The 23,613-nt window shown below is 41.6% G+C and overlaps 1 protein-coding gene across 1 annotated transcript in view; it reads right to left on the bottom strand.

Annotated features, from left to right (window-relative positions):
* Nucleotides 1-1,552: 1,552 nt before the first annotated feature.
* The window catches only part of LOC129529380 (histone-lysine N-methyltransferase 2C-like), a 48,168-nt gene continuing 26,107 nt past the window's right edge, over nucleotides 1,553-23,613 (bottom strand). The window contains 3 exon segments of the mRNA XM_063697649.1: nucleotides 1,553-2,058; nucleotides 8,151-8,270; nucleotides 10,342-10,470. Coding sequence (XP_063553719.1) covers nucleotides 1,553-2,058; nucleotides 8,151-8,270; nucleotides 10,342-10,470 — 755 coding nt within the window.

Here is a 23,613-nt window from a genome sequence, read left to right as displayed (position 1 = left end):
GACTATCTCTCCAGTTATTTTTTCTTTTGTATGTAATGGAGAGGATTCTTATTATTTACTCTGATGAAGAAGTTTACATCAAGTGTTCAGCTTCCTTTGTGGGTTACAGAGAATAACCAGAGGGCTCAGTTATGCTCTCTGAATAACTATGTTTGCTTAGTGTTTTCTAGACAATATTAAATTTCACTAAAATAGATAAGGTTGATAGGACTTGGGGGGATAACTCATTGACTCAAGCTATCATTTTATAGGATTGTGAGAAAACAAATAGATGTACATTTAAAATACACTCATATTCTCGCTAGAAGAGAGGATTTTGAATATTCTTACATCAAAGACATGGTAAATGTTTAAGGCAATGGATATGCTAATTACCATGATTTGATCATTATGCAATGTAAAATGTACTGAAACATCACATTGTACCTCATAAATATGTACAATTTATTATGTGTGAATTAAAATTTTGAGTATAAGAAAAAATAAACTTCAATTATAAGAAAACAACCCAACTTTTAAAAAATGGGCAAAATATGTGAACAGATACTTCACTAATAGAGATTTGCAACTGGCAAATAAGCAAATGAAAAACTGGTCATCATCACTAGCTATTAGAGAAATGCAGATTAAAACTACAATAAGAAGCAATGCTGCCCGTCCAGACGCATTGTTTTGACCATTTCCAACTTGCCCCGGCCCTTCCCGGGGTATCGCTGGGGACCCTACGCCGACGTCCCCCCTCCGCCCGCGCCCCAAGGGCCGACTGGGCAAATTGGGAGACCCGCCCCGCGGGGCGACCCAACTTTTCGGAACAGACCCCCACCGCCCACCCCCGCAGACCCCCGGACCCCCGCTCCCGGCGGAGATTCAGGGAACACCGCACCCCAAACCCTTCTAAATCGTGCAGTGTGAGTGTGACGGCCAAGAGCGGATGCAGCCCGGGATCGCCCGCACCTTCCCGTGGGTGGAAGCGCAGGAGCCGGCTGGGGAGGCGGCGCCCTAGAGGAGCGGCTAGAAAGCTGACACGGGGAACTGAGGTCAGCCTGGGGACGGGACAAGACAACGAGAGCCGGGCGCCTCGGGGGCGGCGCGGGAGCCTCCACAGGACCGGGCGGGTGCCCCGGCTGGCGCGGGCGGGGGACGCGCCCCCTTTACCTGCGGCTCCGGCTCCTCGGCCATTTCCTCATGCGGCGGCGGCCAGGACTGAGCTGACACCACACAGGCGGGCCGGGTTTGAATGAGGAGGAGCGGGCGCGGAGAGGAGGGGGCGGGGAGGGCGGGGAGGGCCGAGGGAGGGAGGGAGGCGTCGCGGAGTTTTTCTCGGCCTTTTGTGCGGACACCTCCCGGATTCCGCGCCCGCACCCGGCCCCCCAAAAGACACGGGGAGCCGAGGGCGAGGGGTGCAGCCATCCGCCGAGGCGCCTAGTGCCTTCGCGCCTCCAAGACCACCGCCCCAACAAAAAAGGAGCGTCCCTCACCCCTACCCCCGCCCGGAGGATTTAGGGCCTGGGCTCACCTCGGGCGCGGAGCTAAGTGTAGGCGCCAGGGGTCCCTAGAGCCGCCGGGGCGCAGCGAGTCCGGCGCTGGGTGACCGTTGGGTCAGAAAGTGTTGAGGTAGCAGCTGTTGCGCCCTCCCTTGGCCCCGCCGCTCGGAGACGCCCCGCCCCCTGCCTTGAACGGCCGCGCCGGCCCGCCCCGGCCCCGCCCCAGCCCCCACGTGACTAGCATAGGCGCGCCCCTGCTCCTCCCGCCGCCGCAGACTCCGCCTCCGGGACGCGAGCGAGCGGCGAGCGCGCGCACTACCAGTTCTTGCTCGGCGACTCCTGCGCACGCGCGCGCCGTGCCACCCTCCCCGCACCCCGTGCCCCGCACCCCTCCTCCCGCCATCCGGCTTAACCTGGTGGGCGCGCGCCGCGGCAGTAGCCGTGACAGGTACCCGGCGGGGGGGTGGGGTTGGCCCGCGAGGGTGTGCGCAGGCACAGACCCGGGTCCTGTCCCCGCCGCCCCCTCCTCTGCAAGGTGTGCCTGGGCGAGGGGAGGGGCCCGAGGCCCGAACCCCTGGGTCACCCCCGAATTACAAACAAAAACCTTAAAGCCATTGCTCGCGGGTTAGAAGGCAGCTGTGCGTGCTCAGGAAAAGAAGCCATGCACAAGAGACCGCACGCATCGTGGATACAGTGACACGTAACACCCAAAATCTCTTTTGAAAGGGAAACCAGGCACAGTGGCTCATGCTTATTATCCCGGCACTTTCGGGGGCCAAGGTGCTCACCTAAACCCGAGAGTTCAAGACCAGCCTGGGCAATATGGCGAAACCCTGTCTCTAAGAAAAATATAAAAATTAGCTAGGCATAGGGCTGGGCACGGTGGCTCACGCCTGTAATCCCAGCACTTTGGAGGCCGAGGCGGGCGGATCACGAGGTCAGGAGTTCCAGACCATCCTGGCTAACACAGTGAAACCTTGTCTCTACTAAAAATACAAAAAAAAAATTAGCCGGGCGTGGTGGCAGGTGCCTGTAGTCCTAGCTACTTGGGAGGTTGAGGCAGGAGAATGGCATGAATCAGGGAGCAGAGGCTGCAGTGAGCCGAGATTGCGCCACTGCATTCCAGCCTGGGGGACAGAGTGAGACTCCGTCTCAAAAAAAAAAAAAAAAAAATTAGCTGGGCATGGTGGCTGGCACCCATGGTCCCAGCTACTCAGGAGGCTGAGGTGGAAGGATCTCTTGATCCCGAGGAGGTCAAGGCTGCAGTGAGCCCAGATGGCATCACCGCACTCCAGCCTGGGCCACAGACCTTGTCTCAAAAAAAAAAAGAGAAAGTGGGGAAGAAAATGTAATACAAATTAATATACCAACAGCAATTAGTGAGTACTTTTTCCATGGAGCTGGGAGAGAGAATAAATGTTTGTAAAATTAAAATGTTCTACGCTAGAAATCAACTTTCCTTCTATGCTTTCTTTACTTCACCCCTTATAGCTACTTAGTAAATCTCACAAATCCTATCCTTCTAATGTCTCTGAAATGTATGTACCCTTTCCTTTCTATTCTCACCACCCATGTTTCTTTGTTTCCTTCTGGCCTGTGTAATAATCTCATAATCGCACCTCCTGTACCTGCCTTCTTTCTAGTCCAGAATACGTTTTCCTAAATTCCACCAATAACCATCCTGCTACTGCTTTGTGTGAAATTCTCCAAAAAAATATTTTACTTTTCCAAAATAAGTCAGGCTCCCTCTCTTAGGATACAAAACCACACCATGGTCCCAGCCAATCTTTCAGCCTGATTCACTCAGTATATATTTATTGACCTCTCCTTTCTCCCAAGCACTTGGCTAGATAGTAATTAAAGAGTGTGGCGCAAAACAAATTGGATTCCTCCCCTCATGGAGCTTGTATTTTAACAGGAAGCACAGACATTAAATAAATTAAAACACACAAAAAAAGACAAGCATATAATTACAGTATGTATCCTAGAGAAATATCACTCATGCAGAAAGCATACACAAGGATGCAGCACTGTTTCCAATAGCGAAAAGCTAGAAACAACCTACATGTTCTCCAAAAGAAAATTGCCACATAAACTATACCATATCCAAATTATCCAAATTTTAGAATATAGACAACAGGTTGGGCGCGGTGGCTCACACCTGTAATCCCAGCACTTTGGGAAGCCGAGGCAGGTGGATCACGAGGTCAGGAGTTCAAGACCAGCCTGGCCAACATGGTGAAACCCCGTCTCCTCTAAAAATACAACAAAATCAGCTGGGCGCTGTGGCAGGCGCCTGTAATCCCAGCTACTGAGGAGACTGAGGCAGGAGAATCGCTTGAACCCTGGAGGCAGAGGTTGCAGTGAGCCAAGATCGTGCCACTGCACTCTAGCCTGGGTGACAGAGCAAGATTCCATCTCAGAAAAAAAAAAAAAATAGAATATAGACAACAGGCCAGGTGCAGTGGCTCATGCCTGTAATCTCAGTACTTTGGGAGGCAGAGGTGGTCTGATCACCTGAGGTCAGGCGTTTGAGACCAGCCTGGCCAACATGGCGAAACCCCGTCTCTACTAAAAATACAAAAATTAGCCGTGCGTAGTGGCGTGCACCTGTAATCCCAGGTACTTGGGAGGCTGAGGCAGGAGAATCACTTGAACCCAGCAGGCAGAGGTTGCAGTGAGCTGAGATCATGCCACTGGGCAACAGAGCGAGACTCCCTCTCAAAAAAAAATACACACGGTGAATAAAATGTTTACTAGTTCCATATCCTGCTTTTGGATAAACATTTGATACACCATTCTATACTTACTCCTCTCTTTGCTCTATTCTGAATGCCTGCACCCCTCCCCGCCACCCAATCCCCCAACGTATATGCCATATATATAAGCATCAACCTGTAAACACCCTAATCGGCCCCAAGGTCACTCAAAATGCCACCTCCTTCAGTTACTCTCTCCTTTGTTCAATGCCTCCTTCATAACACTGTCTGCATTATGCCTAGCCCTGGGTACGTTATTTCTTTTACCACCTGAATCGTGGGGAGGTTCTTCCAAGGGAAGACCAGTTTCCTCCATGCTGTGGAACGGTCAACACACAGTAGGTGCTCCAATATTTAGCTGTTCCAATATGTAGCTGTTCTGTGCTCCTTGGGTTTTTGTTTGTTTGTTTGTTTGTTTGAGACAATGTCTCACTCTGTCGCCCAGGCTGGAGTGCAGTGGCGTGATCTCAGCTCACTGCAACCTCTGGGGTTCAAGTGATTCTCCTGCCTGAGCCTCCTGAGTAGCTGGGATTACAGGCGTGCACCAGCACACCTGGCTGATATTTGAATTTTTAGTAGAGATGGGGTTTCACCATTTTGGTCTCCAACTCCTGACCTCAAGTGATCTGCCCACCTCCCAAAGTGCTGAGATTGATTACAGGTGTGAGCCACTGCTCCTGGCCTCCCTGGATTCTTTTTTTTTTTTTTTTTTTTGAGACAGTGTTTCACTCTTGTTGCCCAGGCTGGAGTGCAGTGGCGCAATCTTGGCTCACTGCGACGTCTGCCTCCCCGGTTCAAGCGATTCTCCTGCCTCAGCCTCCCTAGTAGCTAGGATTACAGGCACCTGCCACCACACCCAGCTGAATTTTTGTATTTTTAGTAGAGATGGGGTTTCACTATGTTGGCCAGGCTGGGCTCGAACTCAGGTGATGCACCCGCCTCAGCCTCTCAAAGTGCTAGGATTACTGGCATGACACACCTCACCTGGCTCCTGGATTCTTTAATACACTCGTTTTTTTCCTCTTTCATGTGACATGTACCTAATAAGCACCCACTATGTACACCAGGCATTGTTCTATGTGCTGGAGATGCCGCAGGGAACCAAATAGATCAAAATGCCTATCCTCATGGAGTTAACATTTGATATTATAGTGTGTTAGATATTATAATAAGTACTATGGAGAGAAATACAAGGGGCAAAGGGGCTACAGAGTGGAGGGGTGGTGAGGGAAATGTTAAATAGATTGGCCCTGAAAGGCTTCATCATAGACACATCTAAATAAAGATCTGAAGGGGGTGACAGTGGCAGCCACAAGGAGTTCTAGGGGAAGAGCATTCCAGGTTCAGGGACAGGCAAGCGAAGTCCTTGAAGCAAAGTGCACCCAGTGTTTCAAAGAACAGCAAGGAGGCCAGCATGGCATTGTGGCTGGCTTGGAGACAAGCCAGGAAATTAGGATAGGGATGGTGCATCTCGATTGCACGGATCTTTCTGGCCATGGTAAAGATTTTGAATTTCATTCTGAATGGTCCTGAGAGCTCTGAATAATCTGAGCAAAATGGCCGGGCTCGGTTAGTAAGTGGTGTATTCAATGGGTTCACACAATCAAGAGCACTCCTAAAATAGTAACACAGGGTCTCTCTCCTTTGCTGAAATCACTCAGATATTTAAATGTATCTCTATTTCAGGTTACTTCTACAACCATAACAGTAATAATAATAATAGTAAGAAGAGGGCTGAGCGCAGTGGCTGGCTCATGCTTGTAATCCAAGCACCTTGCGAGGCCAAGGCCAGCAGATTGCTTGAGTCCAAGAGTTCGAGACCAGCCTGGACAACATGGCGAAACCCTGTCTCTACAAAATACAAAAATTATTACAAAATTAGCCAGGAGTGGTGGCAGGCACCTGTAATCCCAGCTACTCAAGAGTCTGAGGCAGGAGATCACTTGAACCCAGGAGGCGGAGGTTACAGTGAGCCAAGATCATGCCATTGCACTCCAGCCTGGGCAAAAAGAGTGAAACTGTCTTAAATAAAATGAAATGAAATGAAATGAAATGAAATGAAATGAAATGAAATGAAATAAAATAAAATAAAAATTTGGCGGGCTTGGTGGCACGCGCCTTTAATCCCAGCTACTCAGGAGGCTGAGATGGGAAGATAATTTGAGCCCAAGGGGTCGAGGCTGCAGTGAGCAGTGTTCGTGCCACTGCACTCCAGCCTGGCTGACAGTCTCAAAAAATAAAATAAATAAAATAAGAAGAACAGGGAGGAGAAGAGGAGGGATAAGAAGGGGAAAAACAGGCCAGGCTCGGTGGGAAGCCAGCACTTTGGGAGGCAGAGGCAGGAGGATCACATGAGGTCAGGAATTCCAGACTAGCCTGGCCAACATGGTGAAACCCTGTCTCTACTAAAAGTACAAAAATTAGCCGGGCATGGTGGTACGTGTCTGTAATCCCAGCTACTTGGGAGACTGAGGCAGGAGAATCGCTTGAACCCCGGAGGCAGAAGTTGCAGTAAGCAGAGATGGAGCCACTGCACTCCAGCCTGGGCAACAGAGACTCTGCCTCAAAATAATAACAATAATAAAAGGGGAAAAACAAAATGATTTACTGCACCCCCACTATGTACCACTCTCAGCTCCAAAGCTGATTTATATTATGGTGTTACTTAGTTCTCCTGATAACCTTCATGCTTAAATCCATTTGCAGATGAGGAAACTGGGGCCTGATGTTAACTTTCTGACTTAATTCTCTTACTTGAAGATCTACAACTAGAAGAAAGTGGGATTCTAGCCCAGATCCAATGCCAAAAGCCATGCTGACTCATACCATTCTTTTCTGTCTTAAGTGGTTGACCTTGGCCTTAGGAAAACAGAATAATAACAATCACTGATTGGGCATTGACTCTGGGGCAAGCACGCCATCCTCCATTTTGAGATCCCCCGGCAGAGTTGGAATCCAAGTCTCCCAGAATACAAAGTGGCACCTAGGAGCGGTGACCCCCACAGCAGGTCAGGGCTGAGCTCTTGAAAATGGCTCTCTGGGTTCAAATCAAAACTCGATTCCCCAGCTGTGCCACCTTGGGGCTTCCTTTGAACTCTCTTTGACTCCATTTTCCCCATTTTACAGATGGGGATAACAGAACTCCCTAACGGCCGGGCGCAGTGGCTCCCGTTTGTAATCCCAGCACTTTGGGAGGCTGAGGCAGGAGGATCGCTTGAGCACAGGAGTTCTAGGCCAGCCTGGGCAACAGAGTGAGACCCTGTCTTTGCAAAAAGCCTAAAAATTAGCTAGGCATGGTGGTTGTGTGCCTGTGGTCTCCAGCTACGTCAGAGGCTGAGGACAGAATTGTCTGAGCTCAGGAGTGCAAGGCTGCAGTGCAGGCCAACCTGGGTGACATAGTGAGACCCTAAGATAGACAGATAGATAGATAGATAGATACATACATACATACATACATAGATAAAAATTGAGATGCACTGTCACTTGAGAATTTCAAATTATGTGATAAGTATCTAAGGCAGTCAAAGAAAGGCTTTGGAGATGACCAGAAAGTACCTTATGTAACTAAGTTATTAAGTCCCTAAACCATTTATATTTAAATATAGAAAATATATTTAATAACTTGATACAGGAAAAAAGAGCTTGTCAAAAAATCCCAAAAGAATAAAGTCTATTGGATTTAAACCATTTCCTTATAGAACCTGATTGCTGTATTACAGATATGAACTCTATATGCACTCAAATCCTTTCATCAATAAAAGGCAATAAGACTCTTATTGAGTAACAATAAGAGGCAATAAGGTTCTTATTGACTGTAACATTATTTAGGATAGTTCTTTCCAATAGAAATATCAGGATCAAGGGGTTACATAAAAAAAAAAAAAATTTTTTTAAGTCAGTACTATACCATCATCTCTGCAAGGTAACTGCTCAGAAACAGAGCCTGAGGAATCTTTTCTGATCACACATCTTTTGGTTTTCCCTTGCCCAGTTCGACTTCTTTGCCGCACCATAAATCCACCAATACCTATCCAAAAAAGAAATTGGGTAAACTGATAAATAATTTCTCCCTACGTTTCCACAGTACACAGGATAAAAATGCTTTATCTTGAATAGTAAGTCATTTTCCAAAATTAAATCTGTGCTAGTCTAAATAAATAACCTGAGTTTTAGGTAAAATAGAAGTTAAAAGCAACTAAAAAAAAAAAAAAGGCAAAGCCACTGTTATCACTTATCAAACAGAATACAAAAAGACCTGTGTGCACTTCCTCTTCTAAACAGTATCAGTGTAAATATCAAACACTAAATTACGCTGGCTTATCTATTTGACAAATATTAGTGTCTCATACATCACATAACAGTCATGCACTGCATAATGATGTTGGTAAACAAAGGGCTGCATGTTAAGGCAGTGGTCCCATAAGATTATAATGGAGCTGAAAAATTCCCACCACATACAGACATCACCATAGTTATAACACCGTAGCACAATTACTTTATTTTTTAAAATGAATTTAGCGTACCATACAGCCTAAGTGTGTAGTAAGCTATACCATCTAGGTTTGTGGAAGTGCACTCTATGATGTTCACACAAGGATGAAAATGCCTAATGATGTATTTCTCTGAACTTAAGTGATGGATGACTGTGTCTGTATATTAACCGGCTAACTGGTACATTAGCTGGAGGACAGAAGACACGAACTACCTAGATGACACAAATATTCTTTGACTGATATGATTTCAGGGGGACGGTGTCTGGTACTCCAACGTATGAGGGCATTTATACATGGGACACATAGAGCCCTGTGGTTAAGAGCATGGAATCTGGAGTCAGATTATGTAATTCTGCTTACTCACTAAATACTTCTCAATGCCTCAATTCTTTCACTGGTTAAAAATGGGGGTAAGGCAAAGCAGCTTCTCATACATATGTTAAAAGGACAAATAACATAAGTGAAGTGCTTAGAATAGAGGTCTGGTACACAGTCAACACTATAAGCTTTTGTGAAATGATATCGCTGTCTAGCAACATACTCTGTGACCTAATGGGTCCCTCAATTAGAGGGTTGACTTCCATGTGAGGCAGAGGAAAAGAAAACAGTAAATACAAGTTCCTGGAAGAAATCTGCAATGTCTAAAAAAGTACACTTATAAGTCTCATGATTAGGAAGAAATGAAATCATTTTCATAAAACGATTTAGAAGCAACTCATCTTAGGTCCTTATTATAGATATGACCTATTTAAAAGACAGGTTATCTTTTAAGGTCTCATGGAATACTAACGAAGTAAGAAAGTTCTTCCTTACATATCCAAAGGGATTTAGATCACTCTTACCAATAAAATATAAGCAATAAGAAGCATAAAGATTGTATGAATCTAATTTAAAACCTCATTGGTAAACAAGATATTAATAAACTGGCTAAGGAAAGCCTACTCAACACGTGTGAAAAGCGGAAAATAATTTTTCTTAAATAAATACATAAAAGCCTACAACTTCTGTATTGTGACAATTTTAATAATTTTTTCCAATAAGGCAAATAAAACTGACAAGCAAGACCGCTTTTCTCTCCACTCCTGAGGCAGATAAGAAATGAGTGTTTAATCAGTCATGGTTTTTAACTAGACTATAAATTCTAGGAGCCATAATAACTCTGTCTTATTCCCCTTCACACTGTATACTTACTGGCACTCCTGCATAAACACTGAAGTAAGTTTTTTCAAAAAAAGATATTAGAAAGTGAATACTGAAAATTAAAAGCGTTACAGAAGTACACATCCAGAGGAACTATATAAATGGCCTTCAAAGTCCAAGTATGAACAAAAGCCAATCTAGTAAAGCATTTAATAAAATGGTTAACATTTGGGATAAGGCATTCAATAATGGTTCATTGTGAAGTATTCACATATTCAAAATAAAGAACTCTGGAGCTAAAAAGTCGTATTCAAATAGTTTAGTTCTTTAATTTATGTGCACATATTTTTGTTTAGACAGTTCTTAATCCTGAATATTTAATTTTAATTGAAGTCTTCAGTATTGCATTTTTCTTTAATTAACCAAGTGTTGATGATATTGAAATGTCTACCTCAGGCACTATACCTGGTCTGTATGGTTTCCTTTTTCTCTTTTTGACACCATCTGTTCCTTCCACTCCCTTAGTTTCATCATCCACAGCTTCCCGCTCAGGACTAGATTCTGATTTTCCATCACAATCCATAAGTTCTCCTTCTGGAAAAAAGTAAATATATACACAAAACTGGAAAAACCTATCAAATATATAATCCCTACATAATGGGGAATAAAAAGTAGGGTTGTTGCTGAGCCATTTTAATTGTACATCCCTGTTGGTAGGGAAAGTATGAAAGGAGATAGAAGCAGCCCCAAATGGTTGTAGAAATTGTGCTGCTTAGTGCAGTGTTCCCATGAAATAAAACATAATCAGAGAAGGGGAACACAGAACTCAGAGTTCTGTTAAGTGCAATCCATTTGCACTTAACAAATTCACTTGCTTTTAATTATGTCTTCAGGTCCAGGTCTCTAGACTAGAACTCTCTTCTGAGCTTCAACCACAGCTATAATTGAATATTACCTAGTTACTGAAAACTGTATATCCAAAATGAACTATTAATTTAAAATAAACTTTCTCCTTTTTCCCATGTTACCTATCATCATTAAAAGGCATGGAAATGTAACCTGGAGAAGACAGAGGCCTGGAAGACCACCTTAATCATTCCTAATCTCTTTCCTCCTACAACCAAGACTCCTCAATACCTCTGAAATGCATTTTATCACTCTCTACTACCATCTTAGTCCAACCTCAGATGACTCACTATTAATACAATATGCTCCTATCTAGTTCCCCACCTCAAAGCTTACCTCTCTCCAATCAATTCTTTAAATTACTGCATAAATGATCTTTCTACAAATATGTATCAATTTTCTGCTTAAAATCCTTTCATGTCTTCCCAAATGCCCTCAAAATAAACTTCAAATTGCAAGGCCCATTACAACAGTCTCTTGTAAACTTTCCAGCTTCATCTCACTCCCTCCAGTGAACTATACTCAGTTCTTTGAATGTATCAAGCTCTTTCTTCCACTATCTTCCCCAATTTCTGCCTTCTACCTAACTTATCTTTCAGGATTTATTCTAAACTTCACTGTATTAAAGAATTCCTGATATTTAGATAAGATTATGTCAAACAGTTTTATGCTTGCATGTATGAACGTCATGCTTCATTTTTATTGGTTCTTTAAAATCTGTGTCCCTGCTAGATTATATTCTCCATGAGAACAGGTACACAGATTTTCTTAGTAACAGATGTATTGTTAGTAGGATACCTAATACATGTTCAATAAATACTTCACTGAATGAGGTAAATGGAATGCTTAGAGAATGCTATTTTAGAGAATGCTATTTTAACACTGTGGTAATCAAACTTTTCCAAGTTATATATGCTTTACATTGTATTACAGGAAAAACACATGTTTATCAAATACATTTTAAAATCAAGTTGTTAACTCCTTCAATATTCTCAGTATTAGAGATAACGTATTTCTGTAATGGCATGAACAGGGTATTTGTCTTTTCTTTTTTATTATATTTGGTCTATATTTGAGGCCAATTCCATAACAATCTGATAATGGCTATGGACTTATGACTAAACCATGAAAAGAAAAGTTTATAGACCAGGCACGGTGGCTCATGCCCATAATCCCAGCACTTTGGGAGGTCAAAGCAGGTGGATCACTTGAGGTCAGAAGTTCTGTACCAGCTTGACCAACATAGTGAGTCTCTACTAAAAATACAAAATTATCTGGGCGTGGTGGTACACGCCTAAAATCCCAGCTATTCAGGAGGCTGAGGCAGGAGAATTGCTTGAACCCGGGAGGCGGAGGTTTCAGTGAACCGAGATCGTGCCATTGCACTCCAGCCTGAGCAACAAGAGTGAAATTTCATCTCTCAAAAAAAAAAAAAAAAAAAAAAAGCCGGGCGCGGTGGCTCATGCCTGTAATCCCAGCACTTTGGGAGGCAAAGGTGGGCGGATCACGAGGTCAGATCGAGACCATCCTGGCTAACGCGGTGAAACCCCGTCTCTACTAAAAATACAAAAAATTAGCCAGGTGAGGTGGCTGGTGCCTGTAGTCCCAGCCACGTGGGAGGCTGAGGCAGGAGCATGGCGTGAACCCGGGAGGCAGAGCTTACAGTGAGCCGAGTTGGCACCATTGCACTCCAGCCTGGGTGACAGCGAGACTCTGTCTCAAAAAAAAAAAAAAAGAAAGAAAGAAAAGAAAAGAAAAGAAAAAAGAAAATTACTGAAAAAAACAAACACCAAAGATGACAATACCAATTGTTTACCTTCAAATAAACCCACCTAAAAGTTAATGACAGGGAATTTTGGGTTAAGGTGGCAGACTAAATTCATACATTAAAATTACATTCTCCTGAAACCCTACTAAAAACACACTGAAATAATCTATTTTTAAAAGATAAAATCAAGCTGTGGCATGGTGGCATGCCTGTAATCCCAGCTATTTGGGAGGCTGAGGTGGGAGAAGAGAATTGCTTGAGCCCAGAAGGTTGAGGCTACAGTGAGTTATGATCACACTACTGCATTCCAGCCTGGACAACAGAGAAAGACCCAATCTCCTTTAAAAAAAAAAAAAAAAAAAAAGACAATAGGAAAGGAGAAAAACAACTTAACAAAGGCAAATTCTCAGTTGAGAGCAGAAAGAACTGAAAAAAAGAATCCAGTTTATAACAATCCTCAGAAGGCTGAGAAACTAGGAAAACTGGCCACCTTAGGAAATAAGTGGGAGAAAACTGAAGCAACAAGAGATTTAATTATCTGCAGAAGTTATACTCCCTACACCTGCTTCCTAGGTTTACACACTGAGAAGCTGCTACTCTCATTTGTGGGATGCAGGATTCCTGGGTGACCTTAAACGGAACAACGGGATGAAGATCGAAAATAGGACCAAGAAAATATGGGCATACTAAGTGTGGACAACCCCATTCTGCTCCCGCTGCCGGACCCCACATTTCCCCACTGAATTCTCAGAAAGCTAGCAGCCAGATCTCTAGCCTCCAAGTATGAGGTTTGAAAAGCCTGTTGTGGGGAACCTGATCAGTTCAAGAAGAACATCTAAAGATACTGAAACCAGAGGGTTCACCAAATGGTCAGCACAAATCACCCCACTAAACTTACAAATCGACAAGCACCACCACATACTCAAAGCTTTCTAATCAACTACTTAATTCCTTTTTTAAAAATAAAAATACTATCTATCCAGTCTCCATCTTTAGTTCTTCACTTTTAATCATGCATGTACCATAAAGATTATCTGACAATGGTCTATAACAAGCTTGTCCAACCTGCAGCCAAGATGCTTTAAATGCAGCCCAACACAAATTCATAAACTTTCATAAAACATTATGAGACTTTTTATGAGGTTTTTTTTTTTAAAAAGCTCATCAGCTATCATTAGTGTATTTTACATGTGGCCCAAGACAACGCTTCTTCCAATGTGGGCCATGGAAGCCAGAAGATCTGCAACACCCTTGATCTGTAACATAAAAGACAGAGACCTGAGAACATAAAAGACAATTTGGAGTTAACAGACTAAGTAGGAAGTAAAGAAAATCTTCAAAAAGATTAAAATCCTCTGAGGGATAATATAAGATACCCTTGAGGCAAGAATAGGATGCTACAAAAGAAACATTCAAAGGGAGGAAAGAAAGCTCTTGAAATAACTGAAATAAAAACAAAACTCAGTAGAGGAAGATAAAATAAGGACATGATTGGAAAGAAGCAGAGAAAAACTGAGTATGTTTCACATCTGAAAAGCAGAATTCTGGAAAAGGAGAGGGAATTGTTATCAATAATATAGTTCAAGAACATCTCCTACCACTGAAGGATATAAGACAGCAGACTGAAAGAGACCACTCAGTGCCTAACAAAACAGATTTTAAATGTCAAAAATAGACAAAAACAGACGTTATCCTCATGAAATTTTAGAACACTGAGGACAAAGAATTTCCTAAAATCTTAAGAGCTTCCAAGAAAACACAGGTCACATAGAAAAAACCGAGTTCTTCATATACTAGAAACTAAAAGGCGGTGGATCAATTGACTAAAAATGATAAATGAAAATGTATTTCCAACCTGGAAAAGATGAGTCAGGTAGGAAGGTAAAATAAAGACGTTTTCCGAAGTATATAATGCTCAAAACTTACCTTCCACACATTCTCTGTCAGGGAGCTACGGAAGATACGTTCCACCCAAATTGAGGGAAGAAATAAAGGGAAATTCATGAAATTGCAGAAAACACATGTAACATAGGAGAAAACAGAAGATGATCTCCAGGATGATAAAGAGGAAATCCCCAAATTAATCATATGCAATGGTTTGTGGCCAAGGATAGCACTGGATCTAGTACAAAGACCACCTTTCACCTGAAACAATGCACACAAGGACAGTAAAAACCAAGAGAGCACTTTTATTGATGAGGTTCATAGTGACACCAGTAAGCATACATGTTGAGACAAATGGCATAAAGTAGCACATACAGTGCCCTAACACAAGTGGTATCACTGTAGCTAAAGTCTCTTCTAACCAACATCTTCACAAGGGCCTTCTGATTCCCACAGGCTGAAATAAAGAAAAAGACCGTTATCGGCCAGGCACGGAGGCTCATGCCTGTAATCCCAGCACTTTGGGAGGCTGAGGTGGGTGGATCACGAGGTCAGGAGATAGAGACCATCCTGGCTAACACGGTGAAAACCCATCTATACTAAAAATACAAAAAATTAGCCAGGCGTGGTGGCGGGTGCCTGTAGTCCCAGCTACTCCAGAGGCTGAGGCAAGAGAATGGCATGAACTTGGGAGGCAGAGCTTGCAGTGAGCCGAGATTGCGCCACTACACTCCAGCCTGGGCGACAAAGCAAGACTCCGTCAAAAGAAACGAAGAAAAGAGAAGAGAAGAGACGAGAAGAGGACAGAAAGAAAGACAGAAAGAGAAGAAAAGAAAAGAGAAAAAGACCATTATCACCCAAATATGAGAAATTCTCCCATATATACATACTTGTATCTAGATGACTAATCTCTGGAAAGTTATAAGAAAACACTGGTTCTTTCCAAGGAAGGGATGGCCAAAAGGTAGGCTAACTTAACATTGTTCACTCTTTTTAAGACTTTTGTATTTCTTGTATCATGCACAGGTATTGCCTATTCAAAAACAAACCTACCACAGGGAAAGACTGAAAGCTTTTCTTCAATATCTGCTACAAGGCAAGGATGCCTACTCTTAACACTTATATTCAACATAGTCCTAGCCAGAGCAATCACATAAGAAAAGGAAATAAAAGGCATCAGCAGAAAAAAGGGGGTAAAATTATCCCTGTGTGCAGATGACATGATCTTGTATGTAGAAACCCCTAAAAATTCCACAGTTACTAGGATAAATGAATTCAGTCAAGTAGCAGGATACAAAATCAATATACAAAAATCAGATGTATTTCTTTATACAAATAATGATCTGAAAAAAATCAAGAAAACATTTCCACTTAAAATAACATCAAAAAAATAAAACACTGGGGAACAAATTTAATGAAGGAAGTGAAAGCTTTATATACTAAACACTATAAAATACAGACAAAGTAAACTGAAGACACACAGCCGGGCATGGTGGCTCACGCCTGTAATCCCAGCACTTTGGGAGGCCAAGGCGGGTAGATCACCTGAAGTCAGGAGTCCAAGACCAGCCTGGCCAACATGGCGAAACCCTGTCTCTACTAAAAATACAAAAATTGGTCAGGCGGACGTGGTGGCAGGCACCTGTAATCCCAGCTACTTGGGGGGGCTGAGGCAGCAGAATTGCTTGAACCCAGGAGGAGGCGGAGGTTGCAGTGAGCTGAGATCACACCACTGCACTTCTGCCTGGGCAACAGAGTGTGACTCTGTCTCAAAAAACAGAAAAAAACTAAAGACACAAATAAATATAATGATATCCCCAAGTTTGTGGATTGGAAGAATATTGTTAAAATGTCCATACTATCCAAAGTGATCTACAGATTCAATGCAATCCCTATCAAATTTCCAAAGGCATTTTTCATAAAAATAGAAAACACAATTCTAAAATTTGTATTAAATCATAAAAGACGCTGAATAGCCAAAAGAATCTTGAGAAAGAAAAACAAAGTAGGAGGTATCACACTACCTGATTTCAACTTATATTACAAAGTGATAGTTATCAAAACAGTATGGTACTGGCATAAAAACAGACACATGAATCAATGGAACTGAATACAGAGCCCAAAAATAAACCCAAGCATATATTATGAGCTAATTTTTGACAAGTCCAACAAGATACAATAGGGAAAAGATGGTGTCTTCAATAAGTAGTGGTAAGAAAACTAGATATCTATATGCAAAAGAATGAAACTGGACCTGATGCCTATCTTACACATCATACATAAAAAGCAACTCAAAATAGATTAAATACCTAACACCTGAAACCATAAACCTCCTTGAAGGAAATTTAGGAGAAAAATTTCTTCATATCCTCCTTGACAATGATTTTTTGGATATCCCATCAAAAGCTCAGGTAGCAAAAGCAAAAATAAGCAAGTGGGACTACATCAAGCAAATAAGCTTCTGCCTAGCAGTAAAAAAAAAAAAAAAAAACAAACCAGGGGTAAAAAGGTAGCACAGGGATTAGGGGAAAATATTGGCAAACCACACATCTGATAAGGGGTTAAAATCCAAAACATATAAAGAACTCACACAACTCAGTAGCAAAAAAAAAAAAAAAAAAAACCCCAAATAACTGGATTTTAAAATAGGCAAGGACCTGAATAGCCATTTTTCCAAAGTCACACTAATGGTCAAATGGTATATGAAAAGATGCTCAACATCATAATCATGAGGAAAATGAAAATTAAAACCACAATAGATATCATCTCATGTCTCTTAGAATGACTATTATCAAAAAGGCAAAGACATAAGTGTTGGTGAGGATGTGTAGAAAACGAAACCTTTGTACATGGTTGATAGGAATGTAAATTAGTATAGCCATTATTGAAAACAGTATAGAGTTTCCTTAAAAAAAATACAACTACCATAAGATCCAACAATGCCTCTGTTGGGCATATATTCAAAGGTAATAAAATCAGCATCTGAGAGAGACATCTGCACTCCCACGTTCATGGCGGCATTACTTCCAATAGCCAAGATATGGAAACAAACTAAGTGTCCTGATGGACAATTTACTTACCCATTCAAGGACAGATGAATGGATAAAGAAATTGTGACGTTTGTATATACATATATTAAGTCCTCCCTTAATGTCATCAATAGGTTCTTGGGAACTGAGACATTAAGCTAAATGAACATACAGCAGGTCCTCAAGTAACACTGTTTCCTTCAATCTAATTTTGGCATAATGCAAAATGAAAAAAAAAATCAGTTTTGTCATACTTTTTTTCGCCTCTTAACCACAGTTTCTAAGAACTTACTGATGACAATGAGGACTTTATACAATGGAATAGTTAGCTTTAAGAAAGGAGATACTGCCATTTGTGACAACATGGATGAACCGGGAGGAAAGTATACTAAATAAAGTAAGCCAGACACAGAAAAATACTGTATGATCTCACTTAATAAGCAGAATGGGAGGCAGCGGGGTGAGAAGCTGAACGTATAGAGAGTAGAATGGTGGTTTTTAAGGGTCTGGAGGTAGGGGATGGGTGGGATGGGCAGAAGTAGGTCGGAGGGTACAAATCTGCAGTTAGGTAAGATGAATAATTCTAGAGATCAAATTAATACACAGCATGAGAACCATAGTTAATAATATTGTGTACAGAAAATTTGCTGAAAGAGATTTTAGGTGTACACACACAGAAACTATGGAAGGTGAAGGATACAGACATTTGTTTGACCATAGTAATCATTTCACTATGTATACAAAGCATGTTGTATGCCTCAGATATGTATAATAAAAAAATGAAAAAAAAACAAAAAACTGTATCCTACCTTCCAAAAACAGTTTCAAATGCATTATATCTTTGGATTTAGCAAGGAATTCACCTTTGCAGGCCCACTTACATACAACATTATAAATATACCAGGTGATACATTGTACTATTCACAGCAAAAGATTGAAAGAAAGCCGGGCACGGTGGCTCACACCTGTAATCCCAGCACTTTGGGAGGCCGAAGCAGGCAGATCACGAGGTCGGGAGATCGAGACCATCCTGACTAACATGGTGAAACCCCGTCTCTACTAAAAATACAAAAAAATTAGGCGGGCATGGTGGCGGGCGCCTGTAGTCCCAGCTACTCAGGAGGCTGAGGCAGGAGAATGGCGTGAACCCAGGAGGCGGAGCTTGCAGTGAGCGAAGATCGTGCCACTGCACTCCAGCCTGGGTGACAGAGCAAGACTCTGTCTCAAAAAAAAAAAAAAAAAAAAAAAAAAAGATTGAAAGACACCCAAAGGTCTATCAACAGGGGAAAGAACAGGTAAATTAAATTGCTTATATTTCCATACAAAGGAACATTTGCAGCCATAAAAAAATGAAGGACAGTAAAAAGTAGTAAGACAAAAGGAATAAAATATATATATACACACACACACAAATATATATATATATATATATACACACACACATTTCCTTGTACATGCATAAAACACATCTGGAAGGTTACACGAGAAACCTCTGAGGTTTCTGGAGATGTAAACTGGGGGCATGAAGGCATGGGAAAGGGAGAGACTTCACTGTTTACCTTTTTATTATTTTCCAATTTTAAATCATTTGAATGTATAACTTGTCTAAAAATCAAATTTTAAAAGTTGAGGGAATTAACATTACAGAAAGTAACAAACCTCAAGGAAGCAGCCACCTTCACCAGATGGACAGTATACCTCACTCTTCCCACGCTCCAGTAGTTACTGAATGCCACTCCCCTCCCTCCATTCAGTCTGCCCCACCTGCTGGCCTTCTAGAGCCTCAGTGCAGTCCTATTCCCACACCTCCAAACACATCCATACACTGTGATGGTCGATCTGGGACCACCAGTTGAGAGGAAATGTGTTGTGTTTCCACTCTTGAGACAAACAGAGTGTTATTTTATTGAGGTTTGGGATTTTTTTCTTGCATTAACAGGGTTTCTAGATCCCAGTAGGTGAATGAGAAAGAAGTATGCTTTTATTGCATAAGGAATTTGTTTCTGATACACCAAAGTGATGATGTATGACTTTTCTTAAAGAAGTGGTTATTAGAAGAGTTAAAAATCAATAGAAACAAAAAGTCATAGGTATTGTTCCAATACTCCAGGAACATCACAATTTGGATTCTGTAGATGTGTGTAATATAATGTGTAATATTACATTCTGACAACCTCAAGTTGAAAACTGCACAGCCGAAGATCACTTATAGTCAGTAACACTTTTCAAACTTTAATTTTAAATTCATCAAGTCTCTCCCTAATATATCATACTTTTTAATAAAGGAAACTGTCAGATATGCTATAATACAGAGGAAAACGTTTATAATACAGAGGAAAATGAAGAGTATACTCTTTCATTATAATTTTTCCACAACTTCCAAAATGAAGAAAAAGACATGGAAACATTAAGTTCAGAGAATAATTGTGGCAGACAATTCCCTCCTCCTGAAAGTTCAATTACCCCAACACAGGCATAATTTCTTACTAACTCAAAAGGAACTGAATTCACATATAAAGACAAACGTGGGATTCTGTTGAGTTCTGTTGGACAGATAACACAATTGCTCAAGCACTGGTTGGGCACTTGTATTCTAATAGCTCATGGTTACTGAGCACTCCATGTCTGGGAAGAGCCAGTGCTGGGTGCCTGGCATGCATCCTTGCACCTCATCAGCACAACTATCCTATGGGCTCATCCTGGTTAACCTATTTTATAAATGAGAACACTAGCATCAGAGAAGTTAAAAAATTTGCCTAAAAACATCCAGAGTAGGTTTCATCGTTGCCCACTACTTTATAATGCTTTCCCAAGGGTACTGAGACGTTATCAAAACATGTTAGTGAAACAGTCTAAAACATCACAAATTTTAGGTTAATAAAAAATACCCAGAAAAGGGCAGCGTTACTAGAAATCTCAGCATAACGTAATAATAAGAACTTATGATGATTGTATTCTTTTCGTATTTTTTCTCCCATACAGGCATATGAAATACCATAAAACTTATTTTAGGGGTGTGTGTGTACATGTAGTTTCAGGATAATATAGTAATCTAAAACATTTTTAATATGGCAAAGCGTGGCAATACTAAATTTTTAAAAAGGATTTTTATTTAGCAAACAGAAAGCAAAAATGTTGTCCAAGTAACATGCATTTATTTTATCCCTAGGAATGTACCTTTCCTTCTGCAAAGGATGTGAGATCCTGGCATGTAAATGAACATGAGGGACTAGTCATGAAAATACTGTATATTCAATTCCTTAAATTCTAAAATTGTCGTAGCATTTAACATCCAACACACTAACAATCTTTTTTCATATTCAATAAAAATAAGGACAAATTCAGTAAACTCAGATGGGCTATTTTATCACGTAAATTTTAAAAAAGCAAGGGCAATTTTTCAACTGATTTTCTTTTACCCTGATACGAGTCAATGAGAAAATATGAAATTGAAACATATCACCATTTCTCAGTGTTTACAAGTGGTAAGTCACAAGGAAAACCTTCCAAGGTCTTCTGTGTTGTTTTAAAAAGGTATTATAATCACATAATTTGGGAAACAATGTGTACTATTATCAAGAAACCTTTCATATTTTGTGAAATGGAGCACTTCCCAAATTTAAGAGACTATGGAAACCTTTTTCAGACATTTTTTAACATCCTCAGAAATGGAAATTCTTGTTAATGCTGATCTGATCAATTCCTCCAAGTATATGAACTACTTCTTTGCAAACTCCAAGCCCCCAAATCAAATTACCTGTTCAACTGTATCTGAAAATCAGTTACATACAAGCATCAGAAAGTGTTTCTCCCAGCAACATAGACCCAAAACACACTGAAAAACAAAAATTATCAAGAACATACAAAAGACATATCTTTTCATGTATTTATTTATTTTTTGAGATGGAGTCTCACTCTGTCACCAGGCTGGAGTGCAGTGGCTCGATCTTGGCTCACTGCAACCTCTGCCTCCTGGGTTCAAGCAATCCTCTGTCTCTGCCTCCCAAATAGCTGGGATTACAGGTGCCTGCCACCACGCCCAGCTAATTTTTGTATTTTTAGTAAAGACAAGGTTTCACCATGTTGGCCAGGATGGTCTTGATCTCCTGACCTCAGGTGATCCACCCACCTTGGCCTCCCAAAGTGCTGGGATTACAGGCATGAGCCACCGAGCCCGGCCACAAAAGACATACCTTTTCAAAGCCACAATTACCTCTCACCTGGACCATTGTTTCTCACTGATCTACCTGTCATAACTCTTGCACCTAATCATCTACTTATATCATAGGAGAGTGTTCCTCTTAAAATATAAATAAGATCATGGTGTTCTTATTTTCAGGAACATTCAATGGCCTCCTATTCCATTGCTATTAAGCACAAACTACTGACACATCACCTTATGGTTGTGTGAGATATACTGAGCCGTCCTTCTTGTCCTTACATCTCTAATCTTCTCACCTTCTGACTATCCCCTCTGCTCACTCTGTTGGTCTCCACAACACTCTTCAAACATGCTCAGCACACTCTCACCCAGAGCCTTTACACTGGCTTCCTCACTGTCTGGGATGCTCTTCTCTCAGGTAATCAAGTGGCTCACTCACTCACCGCTTTAAAATCTGTGCTCAAATACTGCTTTCTGTTCATATGGACCCTAAACACCTGTCTGTACTTCCAATTCCTTTTTTTTTTTTTTTTTTTTTTTTTGGAGACGGAGTCTTGCTCTGTTACCCACGCTGGAGTGCAGTGGTGCAATCTCGGCTCACTGTAACCTCCGCCTCCCAGGTTCAAGCAATTCTCCTGCCTTGGCCTCCCAAGTAGCTGTGATTACAGGTGCATGCCACTGAGCCTGGCTAATTTTTGTATTTTTAGCAGAGAACGGGTTTCACCATGTTGGCCAGTCTGGTCTCGAACTCCTGACCTCAAGTGATCTACCTACCTTGGCCTCCCAAAGTGCTGAGATTACAGGCATAAGCCACTGTGCCTGGCCAGGCAATTCCTCTTTATCAAACTTAATTTTTACCATGGGACTTGCCAAACACATTACAATTAACTGATTTTTTTTAAGAGTTGAGTTACCTAACATTAAAATATAAACTCTATGCAGAGAATTCTACCTGTTTTGTACACTGATATGATTTCCAACATCTGACATACAGTAGGTATTCAATAAATTCTATTGTCTCAAAGCCGGCTGCAGTGGCACATGCCTATAGTACCTGCTACTTGAGAGGCTGAGGCAGGAGGATCACTTGAGCCCAGGAGTTGGAAACCAGCCTGGGCAATGTAACAAGACACTGCCCCTTAAAAAAAAAAAAAAAACTATGAAATAAAATGTAATGGAACAGAAATAATTATCGCTTCAATTCTGAATCAGTTGAAAATAAATAACCACCCCAAAAATGAGGAAACCTACAGTAATCCTCTTTAATTCATATTGGATTTTAGGTTACTATTAAAATATTTTGCTATCTCAAGAATTCAGCAGGCTGAGCAGAGCAGATGGCTTGAGCCCAGGATTTCAAGACCAGTCTTGGCAAAATGGCAAAACCCCATCTCTACAAAAAAATACAAAAATTAGCCAGGCGTGGTGGCCCGCATCCATGCTCCCAGCTACTCAGGAGGCTGAGGTAGGAGGGTCGCATGAACCCAGTAGGCAGAGGTTGTAGTAAGCCAAGATCATGCCACTGCACTCTAACCTGGGCAACAGAGCAAGACCCTGTCTCCCAACCAAAAAAAAAAAAAAAAGAATTCAGCTAGAAAAACCTTATATTTACTTTGATTAAGAAAATGTTTATAAACCAATACTTTATGATGCACACTGGTGAATATTAAGTTATACCTGAAGTAATATTAAATGACAGCTTTTCCATTTCTAGAATGTATGCATCAACTACCTTCACTTAAACATGGTATTATCCAAGCTCACAGTATCTGAGAAGGTTTGTGTCGTTATCTAGCAAACTAAAGTCAAGCCCTCTGTATTTCCCCACCTGTGATCTTCAAAGATATGGTGCTCCTTGAGATTTCTGTAAGGTAGGTCTGTTCTAAAACGTGTGAAAGGAAGAGAACCTGAAAAGGCAAGGTCTAAGAAGATCACTCATTTGGAGATGGCAAGGGTCACATCCGGGTTATCTAAGTCAGTGTGATTTA

The sequence above is a fragment of the Gorilla gorilla genome, chromosome 14 (assembly GCF_029281585.2).
Source record: "Gorilla gorilla gorilla isolate KB3781 chromosome 14, NHGRI_mGorGor1-v2.1_pri, whole genome shotgun sequence".
Lineage (NCBI taxonomy): Eukaryota > Metazoa > Chordata > Mammalia > Primates > Hominidae > Gorilla > Gorilla gorilla.
Note: the sequence above shows the minus strand (reverse complement) of the source record. Positions and strands in the feature narration are given on the sequence as shown.